Source organism: Corapipo altera, unplaced genomic scaffold (genome assembly GCF_003945725.1).
Source record: "Corapipo altera isolate COAL_440 unplaced genomic scaffold, ASM394572v1 2c, whole genome shotgun sequence".
Classification (NCBI taxonomy): Eukaryota; Metazoa; Chordata; class Aves; order Passeriformes; family Pipridae; genus Corapipo; species Corapipo altera.
In genome coordinates, this window is record NW_020884923.1 from 3,911,233 (window position 1) to 3,934,670 (window position 23,438).

General features: G+C 36.7%; 1 protein-coding gene across 6 annotated transcripts in view; it reads left to right on the forward strand.

Annotated features, from left to right (window-relative positions):
* CHRM3 (cholinergic receptor muscarinic 3) overlaps positions 1–23,438 on the forward strand; it is a 280,416-nt gene that overhangs the window by 81,233 nt on the left and 175,745 nt on the right. For 5 of the 6 annotated variants that reach the window (XM_027657360.1, XM_027657363.1, XM_027657365.1 and 2 more), the window contains exon 2: positions 2,428–2,540. In XM_027657360.1, coding sequence (XP_027513161.1) covers positions 2,516–2,540 — 25 coding nt within the window. In that variant the 5' untranslated portion in view covers positions 2,428–2,515. Of the gene's footprint in view, positions 1–2,427; positions 2,541–23,438 lie in introns of those variants that run through there. The other variant, XM_027657366.1, reaches the window with a different exon arrangement.

The window sequence follows — 23,438 nt, forward strand, 5'->3', positions numbered from 1 at the left end:
ATGATGTTAGTCCTTGGAAGGTTTATTTTTTATTTCGTGTTCTTAAATAATTGAAAACATCAAAGTCTTTTTATGGCTTTTCATTTTGTTGGCAGTCAAAATACCACAGGAAGGCCAAAACTTGTATTGTTTTGGCTCTGCAGACATCTTCTTGAAAGATTTGAGCAGAATGTTTAAACACCATTTCCAGCTTTTTACATTGGTCACTAAAGCATTCTCAAATGCAGGTCAGAAATCTAGTCCTGTAAGACAAAGCCCACAATTTTATAATGGAATGATGGTCAGGGGCTTCTGTTGAAATGTTTTAATAACTTTGCAATTCACAGCAGTAAATCAGTTCTCTTGCATTTGAGTCACAGTGATTGATCATGTGTATGTAACTGGTCCACTGACATAGAAAAGAATGCATTCACTTTAGGCAGCATCTACCTCCTAGTTAAGACAGTGTAGTTATTTAAACAAAAGTGTAGTTCTTCAGAAATTGTAATGTGACTGCAGCAGTTTCCTTACCAGGCCCTGTTCATTGTGCATATTGATGGCTTTCTACATTCTACAGCTTCTCACACTACAAAGAAGAATATGCAAAATTTGTGAAAATTTTGGGAAATATAGTTTTAGAGGAAAGGGGAGCATGTGCTCATACAAAAGACTCCTTGAGTTCTCTCATTAATTTTAAAATTTTTAAAGGAAAAAACTACGAGAGTGGAAAATTGTTTCACAATTTTCTTAAGCATAAAAAAGCACCAAAGTTTAAAGGGTTTTTTCCTAGTTTTATTGTTGTTGTTTGGATTTTTTGTTTTGTTTTCAGTTGAGGTTTTATTTAGTCCTTTAATCACCTGGAAGTCCTTCAGTGAGGTCTAAACATATGCAAGGAGTAATTTAGGGGAAAATCTAATTATCTGATTACCCACCTTACTGTTTTGGCAGGGCCAGGCTAGTGCCCTGTCATAGGTGCAGAGCTGGAAATGATGAATGGTGTAACAAATAGATCACTTTATCTAAATAAGTTTTGGAAAGAGCTTATGATAAAGGTCCTGGTTCTTGCAGACTTTGAGAAAAAAAAAAAAAGGGTATGTCCCATAAAAGACCCCAGGTAACTGTATGGATTCTCTTCTACATTTTTCCTATTTTATTTGAATTTACTATTGTCTTCAGGAAGCATTAAATTTTAAAAGTTTGTACTGCATAATACATAGACACAGCAAAGCTGTAAACTTGAAATACTGGTTTAAAATACTAACATATTCATATAAATACTGTCTTCACCAGTAAAATATTTTTTCAAAACAGGTGCATTTTGGCGTGTGTTTCAGTAGTAACAGGGGCAGGTTAGGAAGTTTATTTTCTCTCTGTGGCTACCCCTGAGCTGCTTCAACTGTGGTGGAAGTTTCCCATCCCTTTTTGCTTTGAGGAAGCAAAGAAAATCAACCAGACACTAACAACAAAGTATAACCAACATACAAAAACCCCCAAACAAACTCAAACCACCAGAGACAACAACCCTATATTTGTCAAATTTTCAGTTTGAGCCACTGTTTCAGTTTCAGTTGTAGCAATTCCTGGGAATTTGAAGGAACCATGAAAGAATGGTTCCGTTAAAAAATTCTTTCAAGAAGGCCTACTAAGGATTAATTGGGAGAAAACAAGATTGTTTTCAAAAAAACAAATAAGTTTTTCAGTGACATATAGCCACTTGGCCTGGAACCCAGCTCTCTTGCTGTTCTGCCCATCAGCAGTGTTTAAAAATGCAGCATTTAAAAACGCAGCTTGGGGATCAGATCCTCAGACAAGCTTTGTAGCACTCCGGCCTTCTTGTTTAGTGAAATAGAAACAAGGAATTAATAGGAATAGTTGCTGTTGATGGGGTGGTGGATGTTTCCTGTTCTGCACATGCTCTTAACCCAAGAGCACGTACCTCATGTTAGAAGTGTTGGCTTTGTCAGCTGCCTGCCGATGTGTGTGCCAGGCTGCTGGCCAGACAGACTGCTTGCTCACGTGTGGTGCTCTTCCCCATCATTAACCTCCGTTGTTAATTTTGGCATGTGAATTTTGTGTGTGAAGTCCTGCATCAGTGAAACAAGAAGGAAAATAAAATAGCATCTGAACAATGTTGTTTTGAGTAAAATGCTGATGCATAAAGCTGACATCATTAAACAACACTGAATAAAAGATCTGAATCCTGAAGTCAACTGAAAATCAAAAAATCTGCAAAATAGCTGCAAATGAAGTATCTGAGCAAAAACCATTGCAGTGGTTGCAAGAGAAGCTCTTGCTGGATGGCGATGGTGTGCAACAGGCTCTTTTGTAACTGTTTTAAAAGTGTGCTTTAGAGAGCAGCAAAGCTGTATTTTAAATAAGGAACACTCAATTTTCACTACTTCAGTGCTTCAATGTCTGATTATCTTCTGTGTTTTCTTTTTTTTTAAGATCTTTATGGTTATGGCAAAATCTTTCTTCAGCTTATGTTATAATGGACTACCAGTTGGATGATTTACAGTCGACTGAAACATGATATATGCTTCTCCTCTTCCGTGTCCATGGTGAGTTTTGTTTATGTACATACCTATTAAGTACTTCAGAGAAGGAAGTAAATGTTTTTTAGTGACCACATTAAATGTTGTTTCCATTGTTTTCATGTGGATTATCCTAGAGTTGTCAATTTACTGAATACATAAACTGCACTCTTTTTTGTAAGCTGTTTGAGAATGTTTTAAAAACTTAAGTTCAAAAAATAATACAGAATTTTTCTCTCTTTTGGAAGATTTTTGAGCTGTGCAAAGATACCGATACACAGTTTGAAATGTTATCCTTCCCTTCAGCTTCAAAGCATCTTCACCTTCATGTGGTGTGTCTTAGTTCAAATTAGATTTCAAGCAATTGTTCTTTTTTAGTAAGGCACATACTGCAATGTATTTAAGAACAAAACAACTGTAACCATGTTGCAAATATAATACAAAGCACAGAGAAAAAATAATTGGAGAAAATATTTGGAAAGAGCTTTCAGTTTTATTTTTGCACTGCATCTCTGTTTTGTGCCTACAATTAATCTGATTTTAGTATCTGTGAACAATGTTAAATATCGTATAAACAATAATTTTAAAAGCAAGGCTGCTCATACTATAACTGAACTATCACTTCTGATTTACAGTGTCCAGACACACAATAATGAAATCCAAAGCACTAGTTGTTCATTTGGCTAAACACATTGACAGACCAAATTTGGATCTTAAAATGTTCCACTGGCTACTCTTTACTACACCAGAAATAACAGCCCTCTCCAAAGAGGACAGAGTCTCCTCTCCAAATATCAGGTTAAGTATTTGAGGTTAAAATCCCCATGGTTTCACTCTTCTCCTTTATAAGTGTTTAGATTTGGCTCTTACACTGAAGTTTGTGAATGATACTGAATTTTATGGAATAGTTGCATTAGTCAAAGCCAGTTTTATTATATGCTTAAGTACTTCAATGAACAAAGATCGAAGCAATGAAGTTTCTAGAGGTGTGTTTGCACCTAGATAATAGAAAGGTGTGTTTAAATATTCCATATAAATGGATAGAGGTGTTTACCAGCAAAACTGGTTACTGTTATTTTTGGTGAAAATGGGTATTTACAGATTGAAATGGACAGTCATATAACTCTCCTGTGGAGGGCATCTTCTATCTGCTTCTCTTTTACCAATTTCAGCTGGCTTTGCATTCCAAAGTATATGTCTCCCAGGTACTAACCACACAACTCTGAAACTAGGGAGCCAGATAAATAGCAAAGAAAGCGTTATCTCACTTGTTTCCACCTGCAAATTATTGAGGAAAAAAAAAAAGTGATGTTGTTTGATGCGTTATCTAGCACCTGTTGATTCTGCAAGGCATTTCCCTGGGTATTCTTTGAGTTCTGCATTGTTCCCTAACCAGGCTTTTTTTTTTTTTGCCAAATTAGCAGATTTGCTCCAAAGAGTTGACCTTTTCTTTTGTCTTCTTCCTTATCAGCGAGTGCCATACATTTCTGAGCCTGTTTTTTGCATCCCAAATGTGCATTGATTCATGATGAAATAAGGACTTTGTGACAGGTCTGGTGGAAGAATTTACTTCTTTAGACAGAGAAAACTGTCTATCCCATATGTGTAAATACTGCAGGATTTTGTCTCCTTTTGCAGAGGTCTGCTACACCACATTTTACTGCATTTATTCCCTGTGTTTGCCACCAGGAGAACAAAATCCAGTGCAGTCCACAGCAATTCCTTTGTGGCCAAACTGGAAAAAAAAAAAATGTGATGAGATCTTAAATTGTTTAAGAAATGTCATTTTACATTGGCCTAAAAATTAAAAAAAACCACTGCTTTGTCAGTCTTATTTGTTAGAATTGTTCCTCTTTGCAGTCAAAATATTCAAGCAAAGAGGATGTGCCTGTGAAAGGGCATCCTCATCCCCTCCCCTTACTATTGTATCCACTCAAGGCTCATGTAGGTTCTCAAATGTGAGTTACTCCACTGCTTCTTTTTAACCAGATAAAGCTAAGGTGGGCATCTGGAAGTAAACTGAATGACACCACATGTAATGTGAAACCTAGAGGATTTTCTACCTTTACTAGAGTAGATTGCAGAATGATATCTAGAGGCTAAGTAAGCTTTACTCGTCAAATTCAAACCCTACAAGAGAAGAAACAATATTCAAAACACTAATATACATTTAGAATCTGTAAAATAATAACGATAATAATATTTCTAGTTTATTCTCAAATCCTATACCCCATTAGATAGACTAGGAAAACCTACTACAGAAAGGTATGCTAAGATGATGAAATGGACATGGTGGTATTTGAGAAAAACTTACGTGAAAAAGCAATAGAATCTCTACAAGGAAGGAATACTCTAAATGCAAAATTCTACATCAGCAGTCGAGTGCCTTCTGTATTTTCATTCTACTTCATATAGACAATCACTTGAAGAAACAGCAACTGTGAGGTAAGATTACAGTTCTACTACCTGACTTTAAAAAAAAGGAAAAAAAAGAAAAAGAGGCATTGAGAAGAAAACATGGAGAAAACCTAGCCCTATATCTCAGCTTCTCAGTTCAAAACAAGCTGTCAAAAACCATGTATTGAAACCTCCTGTACTAACACTAAACAGTGTAAGCTTATGTTTTGGATATTTCTGCTTCTGAACTCTTGATTCAGCCTCTCTGTGCTGAAGGCTCCTCACAGTTTACAGATAGTGGTGCAACTGAAGTGCTCCATTTTAACTGTAAATCATCATTAAAATTTTTAAACCAAACAATTTTTGTTATTTCCATTGCTTTCTGCCTATTTTGGAAATTCAGAGTTCTCTAGACAGCCGCTGAGTTTTCTTAGAGTGTTGCTCCATCAGAGTTCACACAGATGCATTCAGTGAACCTGAGTCCATCTGACCACACCACCTGCTAGTTGAGCTGTGTGAACACATCATTGGCTTTGTTTGGATGACAGAATAAATGGCATAGCAGGTACAGTGAAAGAATCAAAATGAAGCATATATTATTTATGAAAGTAATCACAATCCTACTGATATATATCCTGAACCGAGGTGCCTGCAGCTAATAGATAGAAACAAAGAAGTAACTGTTAATATTTGTCTTGAAAACTTCTGGCTTGGGTGAATTTAAACTAGTTTTTTATGATGTTTCAGTACATTCAAATAAAATAAGAACTCCCCTTTGCCCTTTTACTTTCATTTCCCTGAGCCTTCGCGTACTTCATTTTCAAGTTGATATTGTGATCCAAAAGGACTGCACTATGTCAAGAGTCTTGAATAAATTATGTCACAGAAGCTTTGAAAGCTACAGAGAAACCGGCCTCAAAGTTAGGTATTGGTTTAAAAGAAAGGCCCAGTAACTGAAGAGGCATTGCTGCTGATGTGCTTTTTTCTAGTGATTTTCTATTAGTAGGGAATCTTGATTAATGATTCTCTATCAGCATGTCCTGATTAATGTGTTAGTCAATGGATTGTTACATCATTTTATTTCCTCTTAAAGAGCATCCTTCTAATGTGAGTGCGATAAGTATTGGCTTTAAATGAACTGCTGCAAACAATTTCTTTATCTGAATGGAGAAAATATTTTCACTTTCTAAAGGTTTGAATTCATAAACTGTTTCTACCAAGTAACTACCTCTATGAGCTTTTTGCATTTAAAAAAAAAAATAGTAACTTTGTGAAGCTACTTCGAATGAGAAGAGGCTCTGTGGTAATGTTACTATTGTGTTTAAATTCTATGCTCTTTAAATGCAACAGGCTCTTAAAAAAATACTGGGTTTAAAGTTTCAGCAAACTTGCTTGAAAATAATTTCAGTGAATTAATATTTAATTTTTAGCTTTTCTACTATGCTGCTGTAAAAAAGCAATGGCAGCCACTTTCTACAAAAGACTAAGGGCTTGCCAGTTTTTTTAGGGCAAGAAAAAAAAAAGCCACAAATAAACACTAGTAAACTGATTATTTTTTGTAATTAGAATATTAATCTATATTTTTTCTCATTAACAATTAATGACATAAGAATATATTAATTGCTTCCAATCTGTTTGTTTGATTTTTTTTTCCTATTCTTCTGCTATGAGGATAAAGTTTCCAATGGATAACCAAGATATTGTACTATCCAACCCACTATCAGTTTGATAGGGGAGGATCCTGTAAAGCTGGAAGTGTTTAAATGGTGTGTGATCTAGGAGAGCTGTATTGGTGATAAATTACCTGTGGTGCCCAAGCAGCACTGGCTTCTCCCCTTAAAGTTAAACCTTGTTGAACTGCATGAAATTAGTGGAACTAACTCAGTGAAATATATCATTTTGAAGGGAGAGGTGGCTTTATTTTAGAAAATCTGTAACTGAGTTGACTTTACTAGTTTGTTTTCTTATACTGGTGTGCTCACAGCACTGAAATGCATGTCCAGGTGATCTGGCCAGCATCACTTGTGTGCTGGAGGCCAGGAGATGTCAGCAGCTGCATCCTCACCACTTCTTTTGGGTTCCTCTTGGGGGCAACAGATGGATTTTAGGGATTCACCTCAGAATTTTGCTTACTTCAGCTTCTGCAAGTGCTAGGCAAATCTGCTGCCAGGTATTCTTTCATGTTCCTCAGGGTGGCTGGGCTGGCAGCAGGAGACACATGGCATCACTGCCTGTGATGTTGCCTCTCTTGCTTGTTTACGCTTCTGACCTACACAGCAGCCTGGTTTACAGAGTAATCAATTACACAGTTTTAATTCTGGATACCTAGCTTGAGAAAATATGCTAAATGCTTACTAGAAAAATTGAGGACCTAAAAAGTACCTAGGATTAATCACCCAATAATGTGTATGAAAGTGGAATTCTGTTTCTTTTAAAAAAACCCTAAATATATCCAGCCTCTATTTGGTGGACATTAACTGTTGAAGTCAGGTGGTTCTTTCAATATCCCTGAGAAACCTGAGTTTATCTCCCAGGTTTCTCACAGAAATGGTTCAATAGGAACTTTTTTGGGGAAAAAAAGTATGTTTCTTAAAGCAATTAGCAATTTTTTTCTTTTTTTTTCATATTTAGCAGGCAAAGGTTCTTTCTGAATGCTTATTATTTTGAAGCTTTGGAAGTTTATATTATATAAATATAGATGTTGAAAGTAGTTTTTTAGATGACCGTAATTTTAAAATAAGATGATATTGAGATATTTAATAACTATATGGCCCTGTGGCAGAGGAAAACAAGTCTTTGATAATCATAATAAATAATAGTTAATAGAAGTAGTTTTAAGAAGACTGTATTAATTTTTATCCAATCATCTAAATAATTAGAATACTTATGAGTATTTGTAAGACCCAGGGACATGTTGACTATAAGGCTCCTCCCACTCCAGGCAGGACCATTGCCCACCCAGATGAGGGCAGATGTGGCTTCTGCTGGCTGCCTGTCCCCTCTTCTCCTGGTCCCTACTCGTGCTGGGGTTTATTCTGTGACATGAATCCACCTTGGCACCTGAGAAGGACATGAGGTTTCTGTGGGCTTAAACCTCGAGAGTGTAAACATCTATCCAGCTAGAGACACTGCCATCAGCTGCGTCAGCACTCTCCTTATTTACTGTCAGTTGTTGCCTCTTGTGCAATCAGCAGCTCATTGATGAAACTGTTCACAAATGTAGGCTGCTGAAATTTACCTTTACAATGAGGTAAGAATTAATTTTTCATTTTATTTTTAATTATTTTCAACATACAAATGTTATAATATAATTTTCCTAATAGCAGAGAATAGTTATAAGGAGATGTGCCCAAATTAAGGATAATAATTTTAAGACTTATTTGAAAAGTACGTTCGCAAAGCACAATGTAGAAAACAGGTAAGAATAACTGCAGTTCTGTGATTTCCAACTGATCAAATGCATCTGTATCTCCTCTAACTTTGATTATTCACATGGCCAGCATCAGCAATAGCAAAGTTGTAGAAAAGATAGAGTTTCTGATAAGCAATTTATATTTCTCAGCTCAGGGAAGCAAAATCTAGGCATTTGAAAAAACTAATCAAGTACTTGAGAAGGAGGAGAACAAGATGCATAAGTTTAATTCATCATCCACAGTTCATCCACAGTTCAATTTTGCATTCATTGCTTTTAGATGAAGTCTATATTAAATCTGAGTAAATTTCTTCAGAAATTTAACTAAGGCTTGGGTTTTGGGTTTGTTTTTTTTTTTTTTTTCCTTTTTTCTTTTATTGTTGTCTATAAAAATATAGATATTGGTAATTTTTTAGCTTGAATAGAACTATCTAATTGAGATCAGAACTGTTGCTAGAAAACTAGATAAGTGCAGATTTTTACAAGTACATCAGTCATAGTTTCTGATACAAGAACTACTGTTTGTAAATAATGTTCACCTTTTCAGACCCTCTGGTTTCAGTGAAATGCTGTTTGATATTCTTCTTTTTCAGAAAATTAACAAAGTTGGAGTAAACTAGCATAAAATTCTCAAAACTTTGAGTGTATTTTGGGGAGTTGCTTTTGACAAAAGCATCTTTAATATCCTTCTCTGTTAAGTTTTTATCCTGCAGAGAAGTCTCCCCTCAGTCTCCCCTCAGTCTCCTCTTCTCCAGGCTGAACAGACCAAGTCACCTCAGCCACTCCTCACACAGCTTCCCCTCAAGGACCTTCACCATCTTTGTTGCCCTCCTTTGGACGCTCTCTAAGAGCTTAGTGTACTTTTTATATTGTGGTGCCCAAAACTGCACACAATATTCAAAGTGAGGCTGCCCCAGAGCAGAGCGGGACAATCCCCTCCCTTGACTGGTTGGCTTAGTGAGACATAATATTCATCATTCTAAGAATTAATATATGGTGTTGTATCTTAACTCAATTTCCTGTATTTCATTAACTGATGCTTTTTTAGGTGTGATGTGTGTGTATATATACAAATGTGCACATACATAAAAAGATAAAATTAAAATTAAAATTAAACAGGGGCACTTTAAAAAATAAGTTGTTTGGGCAGAGAAAAGAGGAAAGGAGCAAACTTGGAAAGTAATCTCTTTCATTTAAAATAAAATTTAAAATTTTTTTCCATTGCATACTTTATCTGAATTCTGAATCCGTTACTGTGCATCTCTTATTACTCAGATCCTTAAAATAAAGACAGGATTCACCTGTTTTTCCTAAGTTGGCAATGGGGAGAGGCAGACAACTTCAAAAGGCAGTTCCTCTCTTACATCTATCTTAGGTACTTATCACAGATGGGGATATATTACCCTCTGGAATTGTCTGTGCATGCAGCATTTTTATTTCCTATTTTAAAAACAGGCCAAGATAACCTCGAAAACCTCAGTGCTTCCTATAGTTCATTTCATTTTGTTGGACCTGCAGCAATTGCATCTCTGGAGTGACCACACTTGTTCAAATTGATTGTACATTTTAAGTACACAAAAACTGTCTCTTAAGATGATAGAAACTCAATGGTTTGACACTCACAAAAATAACATACTTTATATGTTGCATGCTACTTGATACCTTTTTTATATATAAACAGAATGTTAAATTTATTAAAACTAGGCGTTTATTTGCAAAAAAAATAAAATTGGGAGAAGCAAGACTTTTTGAATAATTTTCTACTTTTTCTGCTTGTTACTGGAAAACAGTACTTTATAGCAGTAATACCCATTTAATTACTTTGTGCAGTGGAATTTCTCTTATACTGAATCCTGTGTCACCTCTCTTCTAAACAATCTTTGCCTTATTATGTTATTGGGAGTTTTTTACTATTCTTTTCTGTTTTGGGCAAGCTTGTGCTGCTTATTGCCTTTCATGTTGCCTATACTAAGTGAACTAATAAAAATCTTTGTCTCTGTTAGATTCTTTTGCCTTACACAGGATCAACTGTAAGAGTACAGCAGTGCTTCAGTGTAGCATCAAACTAGTGTCTTGCCTATGTTTACTCACTACAGTGGCTTTTAACCAAATAACCTTTGAATTCTGATGTCTTTGCCATGTCCTCTTTGGGAAGAGCTTTACTAGTTTAATATGTTTAATCATCTGTAGTAGACAGTCTTCATTTCCTCTCCTAAGTGAAATGGATGTTTTGGTGCTTAGTTAAATAGTCAGTGTTTCACCACAGCAATGTGGGCATTTTAGTGGTGCGGAAATTATTTCCCACTGGAGAAATATATAGCTCTATTCAGGACTTAATACTTACAGTCAAGGTTTCATCTTCAACCAAGTGAAGTTAATGGCTTTACTGCATTCATTATACAAGACTTTCTTCTGTAGTCCTAACTAATCAATGCAATGCTTTAAGGCTGGAATGTTTTGAACAAGAGATAACACCAAGGTTTCCGCCATTCGTAATAATAAAACAAACTGTGTCATTTGGGGTTATCCTGACCAGATTTCAGCTTGTGTTACATCTTGCCTTATAAACTTTTTACTCCATTTCAACTATACAGTCTGCTGTTCTCTAGTTCTTCCTCTAAGCTGTTTTGTTGCTTGGCTCTGCTGTGTTCCCTCCTCCAGGTGACTTTGCTTCAAATGCCTGGAAGAAAATGATTCCACTTAGAAATAGAAGAAGTTTTAAAATATCACATGGTCTACCTTTTCATGCCTGAAAGATTGCTGATATTTTGTCTTTGCAGTATTAGAAAAAGAAGGCAGCATTGTTTTATATTAGGAAAATCGTTTTATCGCTTGATAGGCTGCCCAGCTACATTGCTATCAAAGAGCAGTTGAAGGCTTTTGAGAATAGAGCATTTGTGGGTGTGATTATACGCCGGGGATAGGAGGTGAAGGATCTGCCTTAAAGTGATGAATCCCGTGAGAATTGAGGCATGAAACTGTCCAACAACAGTTTGAAGCAACATTTTAGCACCTACAGCAGGTGACGGCAATGAGTCTGAAAAGCTCTGATTAAATGAATTCAAGTATTGGTGTTAGAAAATCAAGTCTCTCAAGAATAGGGCTAGTTACATGAAAAGTTGTTCTTGCCAAAAGAGGGCTGGAAGTAATTTAAATTGCACTGCAACTCTACTTTATGTTAACTCCAAGCAAGGTCATAAAATAATCATTCATATGTTCTGAATGTGAGTCAGCTATGGAGCAGGAATACTCATAGATTTCTTTTGTTTGGAAAATTTATACACTAGAGCTGATTCAGGCACAAGCTCACCAGATTTGTTAAAGTTCTAATACAAATTTTTAACACCAGAAGAACTAGAGCCTAAATGAGGAGAAATTATTCACAATAGATTTTTTTTTTAATTTGAAATTTGCCAGTTCTCTATCCTGTGCACAATGAGGATAAACCAGTAAATAGAAACCTTATGGTGTATGTAGAGGACACTGTTTAAATATCTGTGAAATATATTAACATTGTGACTAAGCAAGACAGGGTATTCTTAAAAACAAAGAAGGTTTTCTCACAAAATGGAGAACTTCTTATCTGTTATATTTGGGTGCAGTCTAGTTGGACATGACAGACAGATAACCTTTGGCTATTTTTAAAAGGATTTGGCTTTGGGAAGGGGTGATTTAAATTCTCTGTTTAGGATGGGCGAGGTGACTCCACATGGGGTGGTGTCATCCTGTGCTCCCAGTCTTTTGTGGGTGACACAGATGAAAGCAAGAAGCCTGTAACTGCAATGCTGTCCATGGGAGGGCTGCATGCATCCTCTGCTGTTACATATGTCTATAATCCTGAGCAATTTATAAGATAAGGACTAATTCATTTGTTCACAGAGAGTCATTGTTAGTTCAGAGGATAAATAATACTGTCATATTATCATCACCTCACTGAGTATTATGAGACTGCTAGCACTGACTTCCCCTTCTATTTGGTTAAAGAAAGCTATAAACCTTCCTTCTTAACTGTGTTTTATGCTGTTGCTTTTATACCACATTTCTGTGAGCCATATAATTGTTGACAGTTTTTGATTATGTTTGACTTTTATTTTTGCTCCAAGTGTTCTATGCATTTTGGATTGAATTCATGATTATACAGTGTGTGATTACTGATAAGCTCCTGATTATTTGAAGGACTGAAATAAAGCTCATTTACTTTTCCTCTGTTTTTCCTCCCCCTTTACTTAAATTGGCCATGTAGGAGAAGAGAGTCAAAGCAAGACACCAATATTCATTGAGAAGAAATTTTTCTTTGTCTGGTTATTCTGCTGCAAAGAATGCTTTAGTTCAAAGGTATGTGATACAACACACTTAAAAAGCTGCCTACCTGTGCTCAGTCTGGTCTAAATTATTGGAATAATTAGACACTTCTCAGACTTGAAGAACTATAAAGCTATAATTTTTTTTTTCAAATTCTCTAATTATGTCATAAAACGTAATGTTTCAGTTTCCTGATGTGATGGGTGAAAAATCAGCCAAGTGGAGAAATGGTTTTATGATGGTGTGATTTGCTATCCCAGCCAGGAACAGCACTGAATCACCAGACTTGAGAAAGGTTATAGCACACTGAAGCTGAATGTGCTCTGCCTTTCCCTCTTCCCCTGCGTCTGAGCCTCAGGCAGCACAGAGGTCACTATCTTCTAGGAATATTTTGGCCATCCCTACTCATTCTTAGGATCTATGAGTTTCTAGGAAGTTTTTGAAAACTGAGTTTCTTTGTATGTTTCCCAAACTCATGTTAACTTTTTCCAGCATCCCAAAATAACAATTCTGAATGCGTTTTTGCCACCTAGTAACTAAATCTATGTTGCTTTTCCAATAAATTTATTGTAAAACTATTTTTTTTTCCAGAGGGGAGTTTTGTATTATGTTAATTAAAAAATAACCCATATCCTTTCCCCCCCATTTAATATGGGTATGGATTCCGATATAATGAACCCATTATCCATGATTAACTGTTACAGTCTGAATCTTCATGTACTACCCAGTTTCTGTGAGGAATTGTACTAAGCAGAAGAAGTGAGAGCTTCAAAGTGCCTCTGTTGTGGCAAAAGAATTTTGCTTCCAAATATGGGAGCATCTATATGTTGGCTGTAACCCACTTAATTTCTGTAGAGATCCAGAGATCATGCTCTCCGGAGTACACTGAAATGACGGTGGTCGTTGTTCCCTGGCACAAGCTCGATAGAAAAAGACTGTAGTTGTTTCAGAGGGTCTTGAGGTGCAGAAAAATGGAAGGAACAGGCATACAGGGAAACAAAAGACAAAGATAAAACAAGGCTAGCTATTGTGAAAGTGTAGCTGCCCGACAGTAGCTGACATTGAGGTTTCAAAGGGAAGCCTCATGACATTTTATGACTTCAGGACTTGTAGCTGTTCATACATGAATAACACAGTTAAAAAAATTATTAACAAGTTAGAGAAACAGACTTTTCCAGGTTACTTCACTTCTATGATATCCACAGAAAGTCTGTCAGACCTCTTCTGCAGTCTGCTGAAGTTTGGTAGGTCCCTAAAATCTGGGGAAAACAAGTGTCTCATGGCCTACTGTGATAAGGGATAAACTAGCATTGTCTGTGTTTTCTCTGCAGTTGTGGGGCTCTACTAATGGAGTATATGGATACATTAAAATTCATAATCTGGGAAAAGAATAGGTGAGGTTAATTTTACACATCTATGACACAGTGGGAAAAGACCTGCATGTCAGTTTAGTAGCTGGTTTGTGAGCTCTTGCACATACTGGAGATATAAAGAAAATAGAGCAGAAATCGGGAACAATGGAGGTGGGGCTGTGCTTCTTTGGAAATCTCTTCCTTAGAAAGTAGGTCAAGCAGCTCCTGTCACTGTGATGTTTTGTTTATGAGAGAAAGGACAAAATGAAAATAATTTACTAGCACTGCTTGAGAACTGTCACCATCTACTTCTTGACGGAGTACAGGTGGCAGTAAGTGGTGTGTTTGAGTACAAGTTAAATTATCAGTATTAATTAGCTGTCTGAGCTCTCAATTGTTTTTCCTCTGTGAGTCTTTTCTAGACATATCTTGTGGGTTATAGAAAATATAATCAAAGCGGTTGACTCTACTGTATGTGTATTTACTTATATCTGTTTTATATCTACTTGTTCAAATGTGAAAACTTCTCTGATTAACTCTACTTGGTTAATCTGGCATAAAGTGGTGGTGGTTTTCTCAACTTTTTTTGTGCTTCAACATGGAGATTTTATCATTTACTTTAATTTGAAAAGAAAAAGTAAAAATGTGTGGACTAATATCAACTCCTACAGGAGTGCTTTTCAGGACTTTAAACAGGAGAAAGTAGCAGTGTATCAAACTTACAAAATAAATAAATTCATCAAATTGAGATCAAGTGGAATGTGTTGATATTTTTGAATTATTCAATGATTCAGCTTTTTCTGTAGTAAAAGTCTGTAAATACATTTCTTATAATTTGGTTTTCGAACAGTGTCTAATTGGATCTAGGTTAATGATTTTATTAAATCAGGTCAGGAGAGCAGTTACTAACCTTAGTAACGTGTTTCGTACTGTCTTGGTCAGTTGAAAATCAGTTTGGAAGTAACTTTTATGTGTAGAAATAAACTCTTCAGACATTGCTTGCAGAAGGAATTACAGCAATGTGTGGTGGAAAGTACGATACAACATCTGGCATTTACTTGTGTCTACATGTGCTGAAATCTCTTCCAGTTCCAGCACTGACAAAATGAAAGCTTTTGGTTTCACCATGGGTCAGCTATGGTACTGACATGGTAGTTTTCTTTCCATAGCCCACCATCTCCTTGCTTTTCTTCAGGTGTTGGGACCATCTCTATGCTGATGTGCCTGCCCAAAATGTGATCCCCCACTGCTATGGCAGGTACAGCTGTGTCACATAGCAGGACAGAAAGCCAGTCCTGAGCTGCACAATGCCAGCATAGCTCAATGCGGTGCTACAACAAAAGAGTTTAAATGGTGCCTTGAAGGTATGAGTTGTAACCTGACTTTCTTCAGGGGTGCCTGGGCTGTGTCTCCCAGGCACTGGCAGGTATAGTGAAGAAGGAATGTTGTCCAGACTTAGCACTGCTCTCCAGTGCAGCTCCCGTCCCTCTGTTTGCCAGTAATGCCTGTTTGCTTGTGTCCCTCGCTCCTTAGCTCATTCAGTGGTAACAGCAGAGTAGGTACTCCAGTATTCTTTGTAAGTCTGATTGGGTTTGGGTTTGTTTCCTTTTTGTATTTACTGACTTGTCAAAATAATGATAAAATTGATGACCTAATGAGGTTTACAGTGGCCTTCAACGTGAATAGAAATTTACCCCCTTTTTTTTTTTTATGGACCTCTTCAATATTTGCTTAATTCTGACTAGGTTAAGTCTTTGCTTTATCTGTGTCTCTGCTTTTTTACAATCCATTTCAGTCACTATCACACTTGTTTCTTCTTGCTTATGAAAGAGATTGCAGGCTGTGTTTTTCCCCTTACTTATTTATGGATCATAACTGGTTATTGCTTTGTTTACTTGCACTAGTTGCTTTTTGAACTTTGAAAAACTTTTTTTGGCATTTATTGAGGTTCTGGTGCTGGTTTAGTGTGGGTTTGTGTTTTGGGTTTTTTCCCTTCTTTAATGAATACCTCATTAAATGAAAGGGTAATTTTATAAACTATTTAAAAAAGTAGTTTAGGAGTTAGAAGGGAAGCTCTTAATCATTAGGGCACTTGGACTATGCAGCAACCTCTGAAATAAAAATAATCAATATATTAAATGGATCATATGACCCTTTGCTGTTGAGCACCTCGGTATCTGAAGGTCACCTTGCTAAATATGTATGTATACAATCAGCAGTTCCCAGGTGGCTTTTAGGAGTGTACCTGCTTCAGTAATTTATCAAAGACAAGTGAGACATGATGGTATAGCAATGTAACAGGACCGATGCGTTGGCAGCCAAGTCAGATCATGTCTGGAGAACATAATTATTTATCCATATGGGACCACCCTTAAAACAAACAAATACAAAACTTCCCAGCTGCAACTCTTCTACAGAGCAGCCACTGGCATCAGGAAAAGCAGAACAGATAGCATGGTACCTCAAACTGAGTCTTTTTCTACAGGCTGTCAGGGCTCAGTAATCTAATCTGTTGTGTTGATGAGAACTGATAGAGTTAAGCACTGCAGGATAGGGCCAAGAAGGAAGTTATAAACAGAGGTCTCGAAGCACTGGGGAAGTGTATTGAAATCAACCTTCTGAACAGTGTGCATCGTAGCTGCCAGAGTGAAAGAAATGGCTGGCAATATTTCAGCTCCTGAAAGGTATGTTTCAAGAGTCTTGGCACCAAAAAAAAATGAACAGATATAATTATTATGAAATTAACAGATGTTAAAAAACAAGATGTTAGAATATATTAAATAAATACTTTTTATTACAGCTTTGAAGTACTTTTGTATCTGACAAAGAACATTTACCAAAAGGGTTGTTAAACATTGCAATGGGCTGCCCAGGGAAGTGATGGAGTCACCAACCCTGGAGGTACTTAGAAGACATGTATAGATGGCACTTAGGGTCTTAGTTTAGTGCTGGGTTAATGGATGGACTTAATTATCAAAGAGGTCTTTTCCAAACTAAGAAATTCTTTAGATTTGGGGATGGTGGGTCTGTGTCCCCCTGGCTCAGGTAGTTGAGAGAAATCCTGTGTCCCAGAGGCTGGCATGAACTATCACCTGAAGCCTGCTTCTCCAGCTTTTCCTTTCAGCTGCAAGACTCTGGGCTCCTCTATGCAGATACAAGAGGTCTGTGCAACCTGTGGCTCAAATGTGTCTTGTTTGATCTTTTCATCAAGGAGCCCAAAGCCTGGAACCAAGTTTCTCAATCACTGTTTCCCATGAAATCTGGTGAAACAAGTGAGGATTTCAGTGGGGGAAAAGGTGGGGGACATTGTTTACACTAGCAGTTACTGAAAAGCAAAAGCTTTTCTAATTAGACTTTTCCTTTCTTTTTAAAATTTAATTTTAATTTTTAATATGATGATTTTGAAGAAGCTGAGGTGCTCTCAGCTGCAGTGGTGGAAGGGTTACAATTTTATGTGCCGCAAAATCAAGAACAGAATGTTGTTAATCTCTTATCTTAAAATTCCTATTCTCTGAAGTTTTGAAATGTCATTGATACAACAATTTGCTAAGATATGCTAGCACTGCTTTACAGAGCTGTGACATTTTGCATTATAAAATACTTCTTGAAGCAAGGAGGTTATGTATTATCCTATCCCTCTAGGCTGATAACCAGAGTAGAGGTTGTCATTCAAGGTGCAGATTACAGTATGTTACAAAAATTATTTAAATTGTTTCTGAGGTGTTTGAGCAAGAGATATAAAATATGCTAACATTAATTTTGGATCTCAAAATTAAAAACAGATTTGTTTTCAAATAAAATTGCTGCATTATGTAACAGCCACATTTCAGAAAATCTGATCATATTAGAGTACAATAATAGTTCATTTTTTTTCATCTGGAAGGTAAATAAATATTTAGATACATAAGTAAAAGTGGTCTTGATGTCTTTTCTTTTTTTTTTAATCCTATCCTAGAAGCACTGAGTCTACAGAAATTTTCTGTACTCTACAAATTCAACCTTTTTTTTTTGTCTACAACTTGACACAGTGTAATTTTAACACTGAAATGTTAATAGCATTTTCAGGGGAATAATTCATACAGTTCTATTACTTATGTCACTGTGAAAAAGAAAAGAAATTTGCCAGACCTGGGTAGCTTTTAAAAGGTGGTGTAAGTTTGAATAACTTTGCGAAGGACACACACATCCTTCGTGGTGCAAAACCCTGCCGGCTGGACAAGAATTGAGGACATGCTTCAAGTTTCAGTTTCTGCCTTCCTTTTTGGTTTTGGTGGCAGTGAATGATATTGCTGAACTTTCTTTTGAATGCTTACAGTATTTTCTGCAAAATAATTTTTTCATGCTTGTCTAATTTAGGAGCCTCCCTGAGCCATGAGCAAGCTGAAAGACCTCTCTGACCCTATTAATATGTTGTAGAACAACTTGTCTACCAGGATGGATTTACCTGACCCATGGAAATAATTGTGTTAGTTTTAAATAGTTTTGCTCTTGTTTTTAATACAGCTTCACATTTGCAGAGCATAATCCGACTCATTCTATACTGTGACTTTCCCTCTGAATTTCAGCAGAACTCATGTGTTTAAAATAAAATATGTGCCTAAGTGCTCTGGTGGCCAGGGGCCAAAGCACTCAACATGTTGCAGGGCTGAGCCTACTGCTTTAATGTATAGTCTTCTCTAGCCCATGATAAATCAGGATTAACTCTATAGAAAGTGTCACAGTTCTGTGAGGAAAATATCTCACTGCATGGAGGGTTGCTCAGGCTCCTAGGAAATACAAGCAACAGAAGCAACGCCAATGGTTTTTTAAATTTGTCATCAAATGAGGTGCTTTTTGTGGCTAATGAATTAGTCAGTTAATTTTCTCATCAGCATGCTTGAGCTTATTCTTGCTGTTGAACAGTCTTTTATCTTTTCATACGTTGTTGAAGGTGACATTAACTTTGCCTTCTTTCTTGTTATAAGGGCTTTAAATGCTTTCACATTAATGAATGTAATTTGTGGTTTAATCTGTGCATAGCGTACATTATTGCTGCTGAGGAAGCAGAGGGAGTCAAGTGGGAGATCTCCATTCTGTCTCTTCTTGTCATTTACACCACAGAAGCATTCGAGGATCTTTATTATGCAAAGCAGTTTGTGTGGTTTTTTTCGCATGGTAATAATGAAATAAAGTGGGATATACTTCAGACATGCATTTTGGCAATTATTATTTGGTAACTAAGTCTTCAGTATGTTATTTCACACATATTCTATTTTTCTATTAATTTTTAAGAGGGAACTTTTTTTGTTTAGGGAATAATTGAAAGATAATCCTTTAAATTTTTTGTAGTACCTTTCACTAGAAAAAGAATCTGTGTTATTTTGCGTTCGATAAGATACCTAGAGACAGAAGGGTGTTGTTAAGGAGTGTATACTTAAATTTTGTTATTGATCACTGAACTCTTGGCTGATTCTGTTGCTTAGTTGTCGAGTCTACTCTAGGTCAGCTTTTACTTTTCTTCTTTTCAGTCAGCTAGTTTTACATAAATCATTACACAGCATACTGAAGAAGCTGTTTTGAACTTTTGGTTTCCAGAGGATATTTCTCTCCTCATGCTTGCCAGTGCTGGCCTGTTGAAACAGGGTTTCAACAGCCCGACTGGGCTGAACAATTTAGCCCCAGTGGTCAAAAATCTCCAGGGGAACATTTAAAATGCTACACATGCAAGTTTCAGGAATTGTGTTTACTGTCAGTAAAGCATGGAAAAGGAACAAGTGGCTTTCCAGTCTCCTGAGGGGAATCTCTTGGCCTGTTGACAGAAGTGAAATTATGGATGTAGGACAAAAATAAAATGAAGTGTGTGGAACTAGTAAAGGTTAAAAATATGAAAGCCAAAACATATAAACAAAGGGCTGGTAGTGGGGCATGCTTGGGGTTGGAAGTTGCGGAATAGGACATAGTAGAAGGCCACAGCTGTATACCTATAGAATTTTGGGGATTTTCTCAGCAGAACTCAAAGAAAAAAAACCAACAAACCAAAAGTCCTGCAGTTTCAACTGTGGTGATGGAGAGTTATAAATAATCCTGAAAAAACACTAGCAATTCAGAGTGATTTGGAAAGGGTTCTCTGTAGGACATGTGCACCTGGTTTTTGTTCTGTTTAGGGGACTATTTCCTCCCTGCTTCGACAATTACAGTTCAATGAAATATTCCATAACTTCAAAAACTTCCATACAGTCAAACATTTTGGTTTCCTAAATTTGTTTTGCTACTGTAGCTGATAGATTGTCCTACTCCCTGCAAGCTAGCATGAAGTGGCTCAACACTTCTTTATTCCCCCTACCTATAGCAGTTTGCTATTTCCAAGCAAGTTTAATTGTGTTTTTCTAGTCAAAACATATGCTGGCATCTGTTAAGTGCAAAGTGCTTATGATGAATGAAAATAAACAGAGTGTACTGTTTCTCTCTTCAGATATTGTAGGTAGTGAAATAACAACGGTTAAGCCAGGTTTTCTGGTTTTTTTGTGTTCTCTGCGACATTTTCTACTTGCTAATCATGCCTGTTTCTCCACAGCAACTCTGGAGCCCATTACTTGGCTTTTTCTTCCTCTGTTCCTTTTTTAGCAGAGATCAAATCCCTTCTATGTACAAATTTGTTTATTATTTTTATTTTCACTGAAATAGTGGGAAAAAAATAATGTATGAAAACTCCAAGGCTGTTGTGAGAAAACTTTTATCGTACAGTGAAAAAAAAAAGATTTGAAAAGCAAAATAGTAGAGGAAATAAGCAGGTTTATTCCAGCAGCAAGTGTTGTTGCTTTGATTAATATCTGGGAAGAGTACACCGATTCCTTGCTAGAAAATGTTTGCATTTTTCAAATGGGAAACAAAGTTTATGAAACTTCTTTAACTATGATGGAGATTAAGAGCTTTCTAACCAGCAAAATCTTAGTAGAGTTCCATAAATTGTGATGTGTTTTGTCTTGCAAGATTGCAATAAAATATGCTTATGTAGAACATAGCTCAGTCTTCACTAATATGTCTTTGCCAAGTGGGTTATTACTGCCACTAGTCAAAGATTGCTCTGTTACAAGCCATTGTAATTCACCATAGTACTGTGGTTCTAAAATACATTTATTTCTCACTGAACTATCCTCCAAAACCCTACAAGATATTTTGGGATACATGGCACTGTAGTAGTGGTTTTACATATTATAATAAAATAATAAGCTTTTTGCATGATTTATTGATGTTTATGATTTGAAAACTCAATATTTATTACCATTAAAGAATATGTGGTTGAGAAAGAGTAAGCTTATGTTTGTGGAAACAAGTAATCCTACAAAAGACTGATTAAGAGGATTACTGAGTGCCTTCTTTTTATGGAGCACAATGATAGGCTTCAGATGTGTTTTTGCTGAGCTCCCTCTGAAGAAGCTCAGCATCCATAGAATAATGATGTCAGAAAGAATTTGTGTTTCCACTTGATCAGCTCATGTCACTTTTGTCTATTTTTCTGAATTTGCTATAGAATCCTGCTAAATCCTTCCATTGCTCCATTCGTGTCTCAACCTGTTCTGTCAAATCTTAGGGCATGATGCTTATGAAAGCATCTTGCTGAATGATCTTGAGCATCTCTGGGTTTTTTCTGGCTGAAGCATGGAAGCATGCTGAGTGCAAGGAGGACAGGGCTGATGGCAGGAAAAGGCCTGTCCCTTGTAGGGAAGAGGGCCACCCTGCAGATGATATCCCTCCTTGATGGTCACTGGGCAAAGCCTCTAACTGTTTAGAAGGAGATTATGATACTGTGTGGCTACCTAAAGGCATGGTCATAGCGAGGATTCAGTTTTGCCTGTCCTGGAAAGATAGCTCATAACTCTGGGTGCTTTGGGAAGGGCATTTGGTTTACTATTTTCAGCAAATCACACCATGAACTCTCTCCTGCACTTAGAATGATTTATTCTGAAATGGTACGAGCAAGGATTTCTCTGATAGCCACCCATCCAGGAGTGCTAGCAGTTGTAGTAGCCTGACTTTGCAATGAAAGTTACAGAAATTTGTAAGAGGACTCGTCGTTGCTTTATCAGAGCACTTCCGTAGGTTACAGTCCTTGTATGTCCAGCAATGGCTATAGGCCTGTTGCTTTTTTCTTATAGTGATTCTAGGTGTTCTACTCACGTCCAGAGGGAGAAGAGATATGGGTATGTGACAGAAAAGAGTAATCTCGTTTAAGATTTGGAATGATACTAGAGATGCAATTGTGAGGAGGTATTTCCATGAAGTTCGAGAGTCTGACTGAATGTGAACATTTAAGGAAGTCACTCTCTATTTGGTCAAGTCCTTGTGCTGTGGTTATTTTACAGAGCTTTAAGCTTTTCCTTTTGGTTAATGAAATAGCTCTAAAATCTAAACCAAAAGTAACCTTCCCTCCTCCCCCTCCAGTAAGTAAATAAATAAAAAACTCTACCCTTTATAATATTGTTCCAGACAGCACAAAAGGGAACAAAATGGTACTCAAAATTTCCTTTGTTTTCTACAGGCTTCTATGTTTTTGCATCTTTGATTCCTACTTCTCTATGAAGATAACAGACATAAATGTTTCCTAAAAATGTATCAGCAGCTTATTCTGATCTCTGTATTTTTGGGATGTGTCTTCTACCAAGTGTTTGGGGGGGAAGTAGTAATTTTAATAATCTAAGTAATATTTCTCATGATATATAGCTTCAAAGAAAGGCAAAATCCCAATTACAGAGAAATAGATCTAATGCCAGTTAAGGTCTAATAACATCTAGAATGAAACTATTTTAACCTTTGATAAGTTGCCTGTAAATATTCACAAAGTTCTGTATTCTAATTTGTCATTTTCTGCTGCAGAAGAGTAAGTACTGATGAAGTGATGAATCCTTATAAAGTCTTTTTATGGCATGCTATTTTTAATGAGAATCTTGCAGTCTGCAGCCGGGATCCGGATAATGTATTGCTTGTGACTAAGCATTATGGAAACTTTCAAATTTACTTAAGGTCTAAGAATTCAAAGCTTTTACCTCTGTATGTGATTGTTACGTTAGTTGATTATAGACAGAACTTGGGCATCCAGCACAAAAATGTCCCAGCTCCTTGGTGAAGGATAGCTGAGAAAGGGAGAGCTTGGGCAGTTGTCATCTGGAAGGAGGCATAGCAGGACTCCCACCTCGCGCTTGAACTTTCCATTTGTGTCAAGCAAGAAGGAAAATAGCTCAGGCCTCTTACAGCTTGGAGTGTTGCAACAGAGAGGCTGTAGAGGAAACACTGGGAGTCTAGGAACTAATTGCAGGAGCAGTTCTGCAGTCTGTTCTGCAAAAAATGTGGAGGAGGAGAGATGCCATTATGCTTTGATACAAGTGAAAAGGAGTGAGGAGAAAAGAATATTTGGCTCATTGAAACTCCTGCAGCTGAAAAGTCCCTGTCCTTGGAAACTGATTTGAATATAAAACAACACTCCAT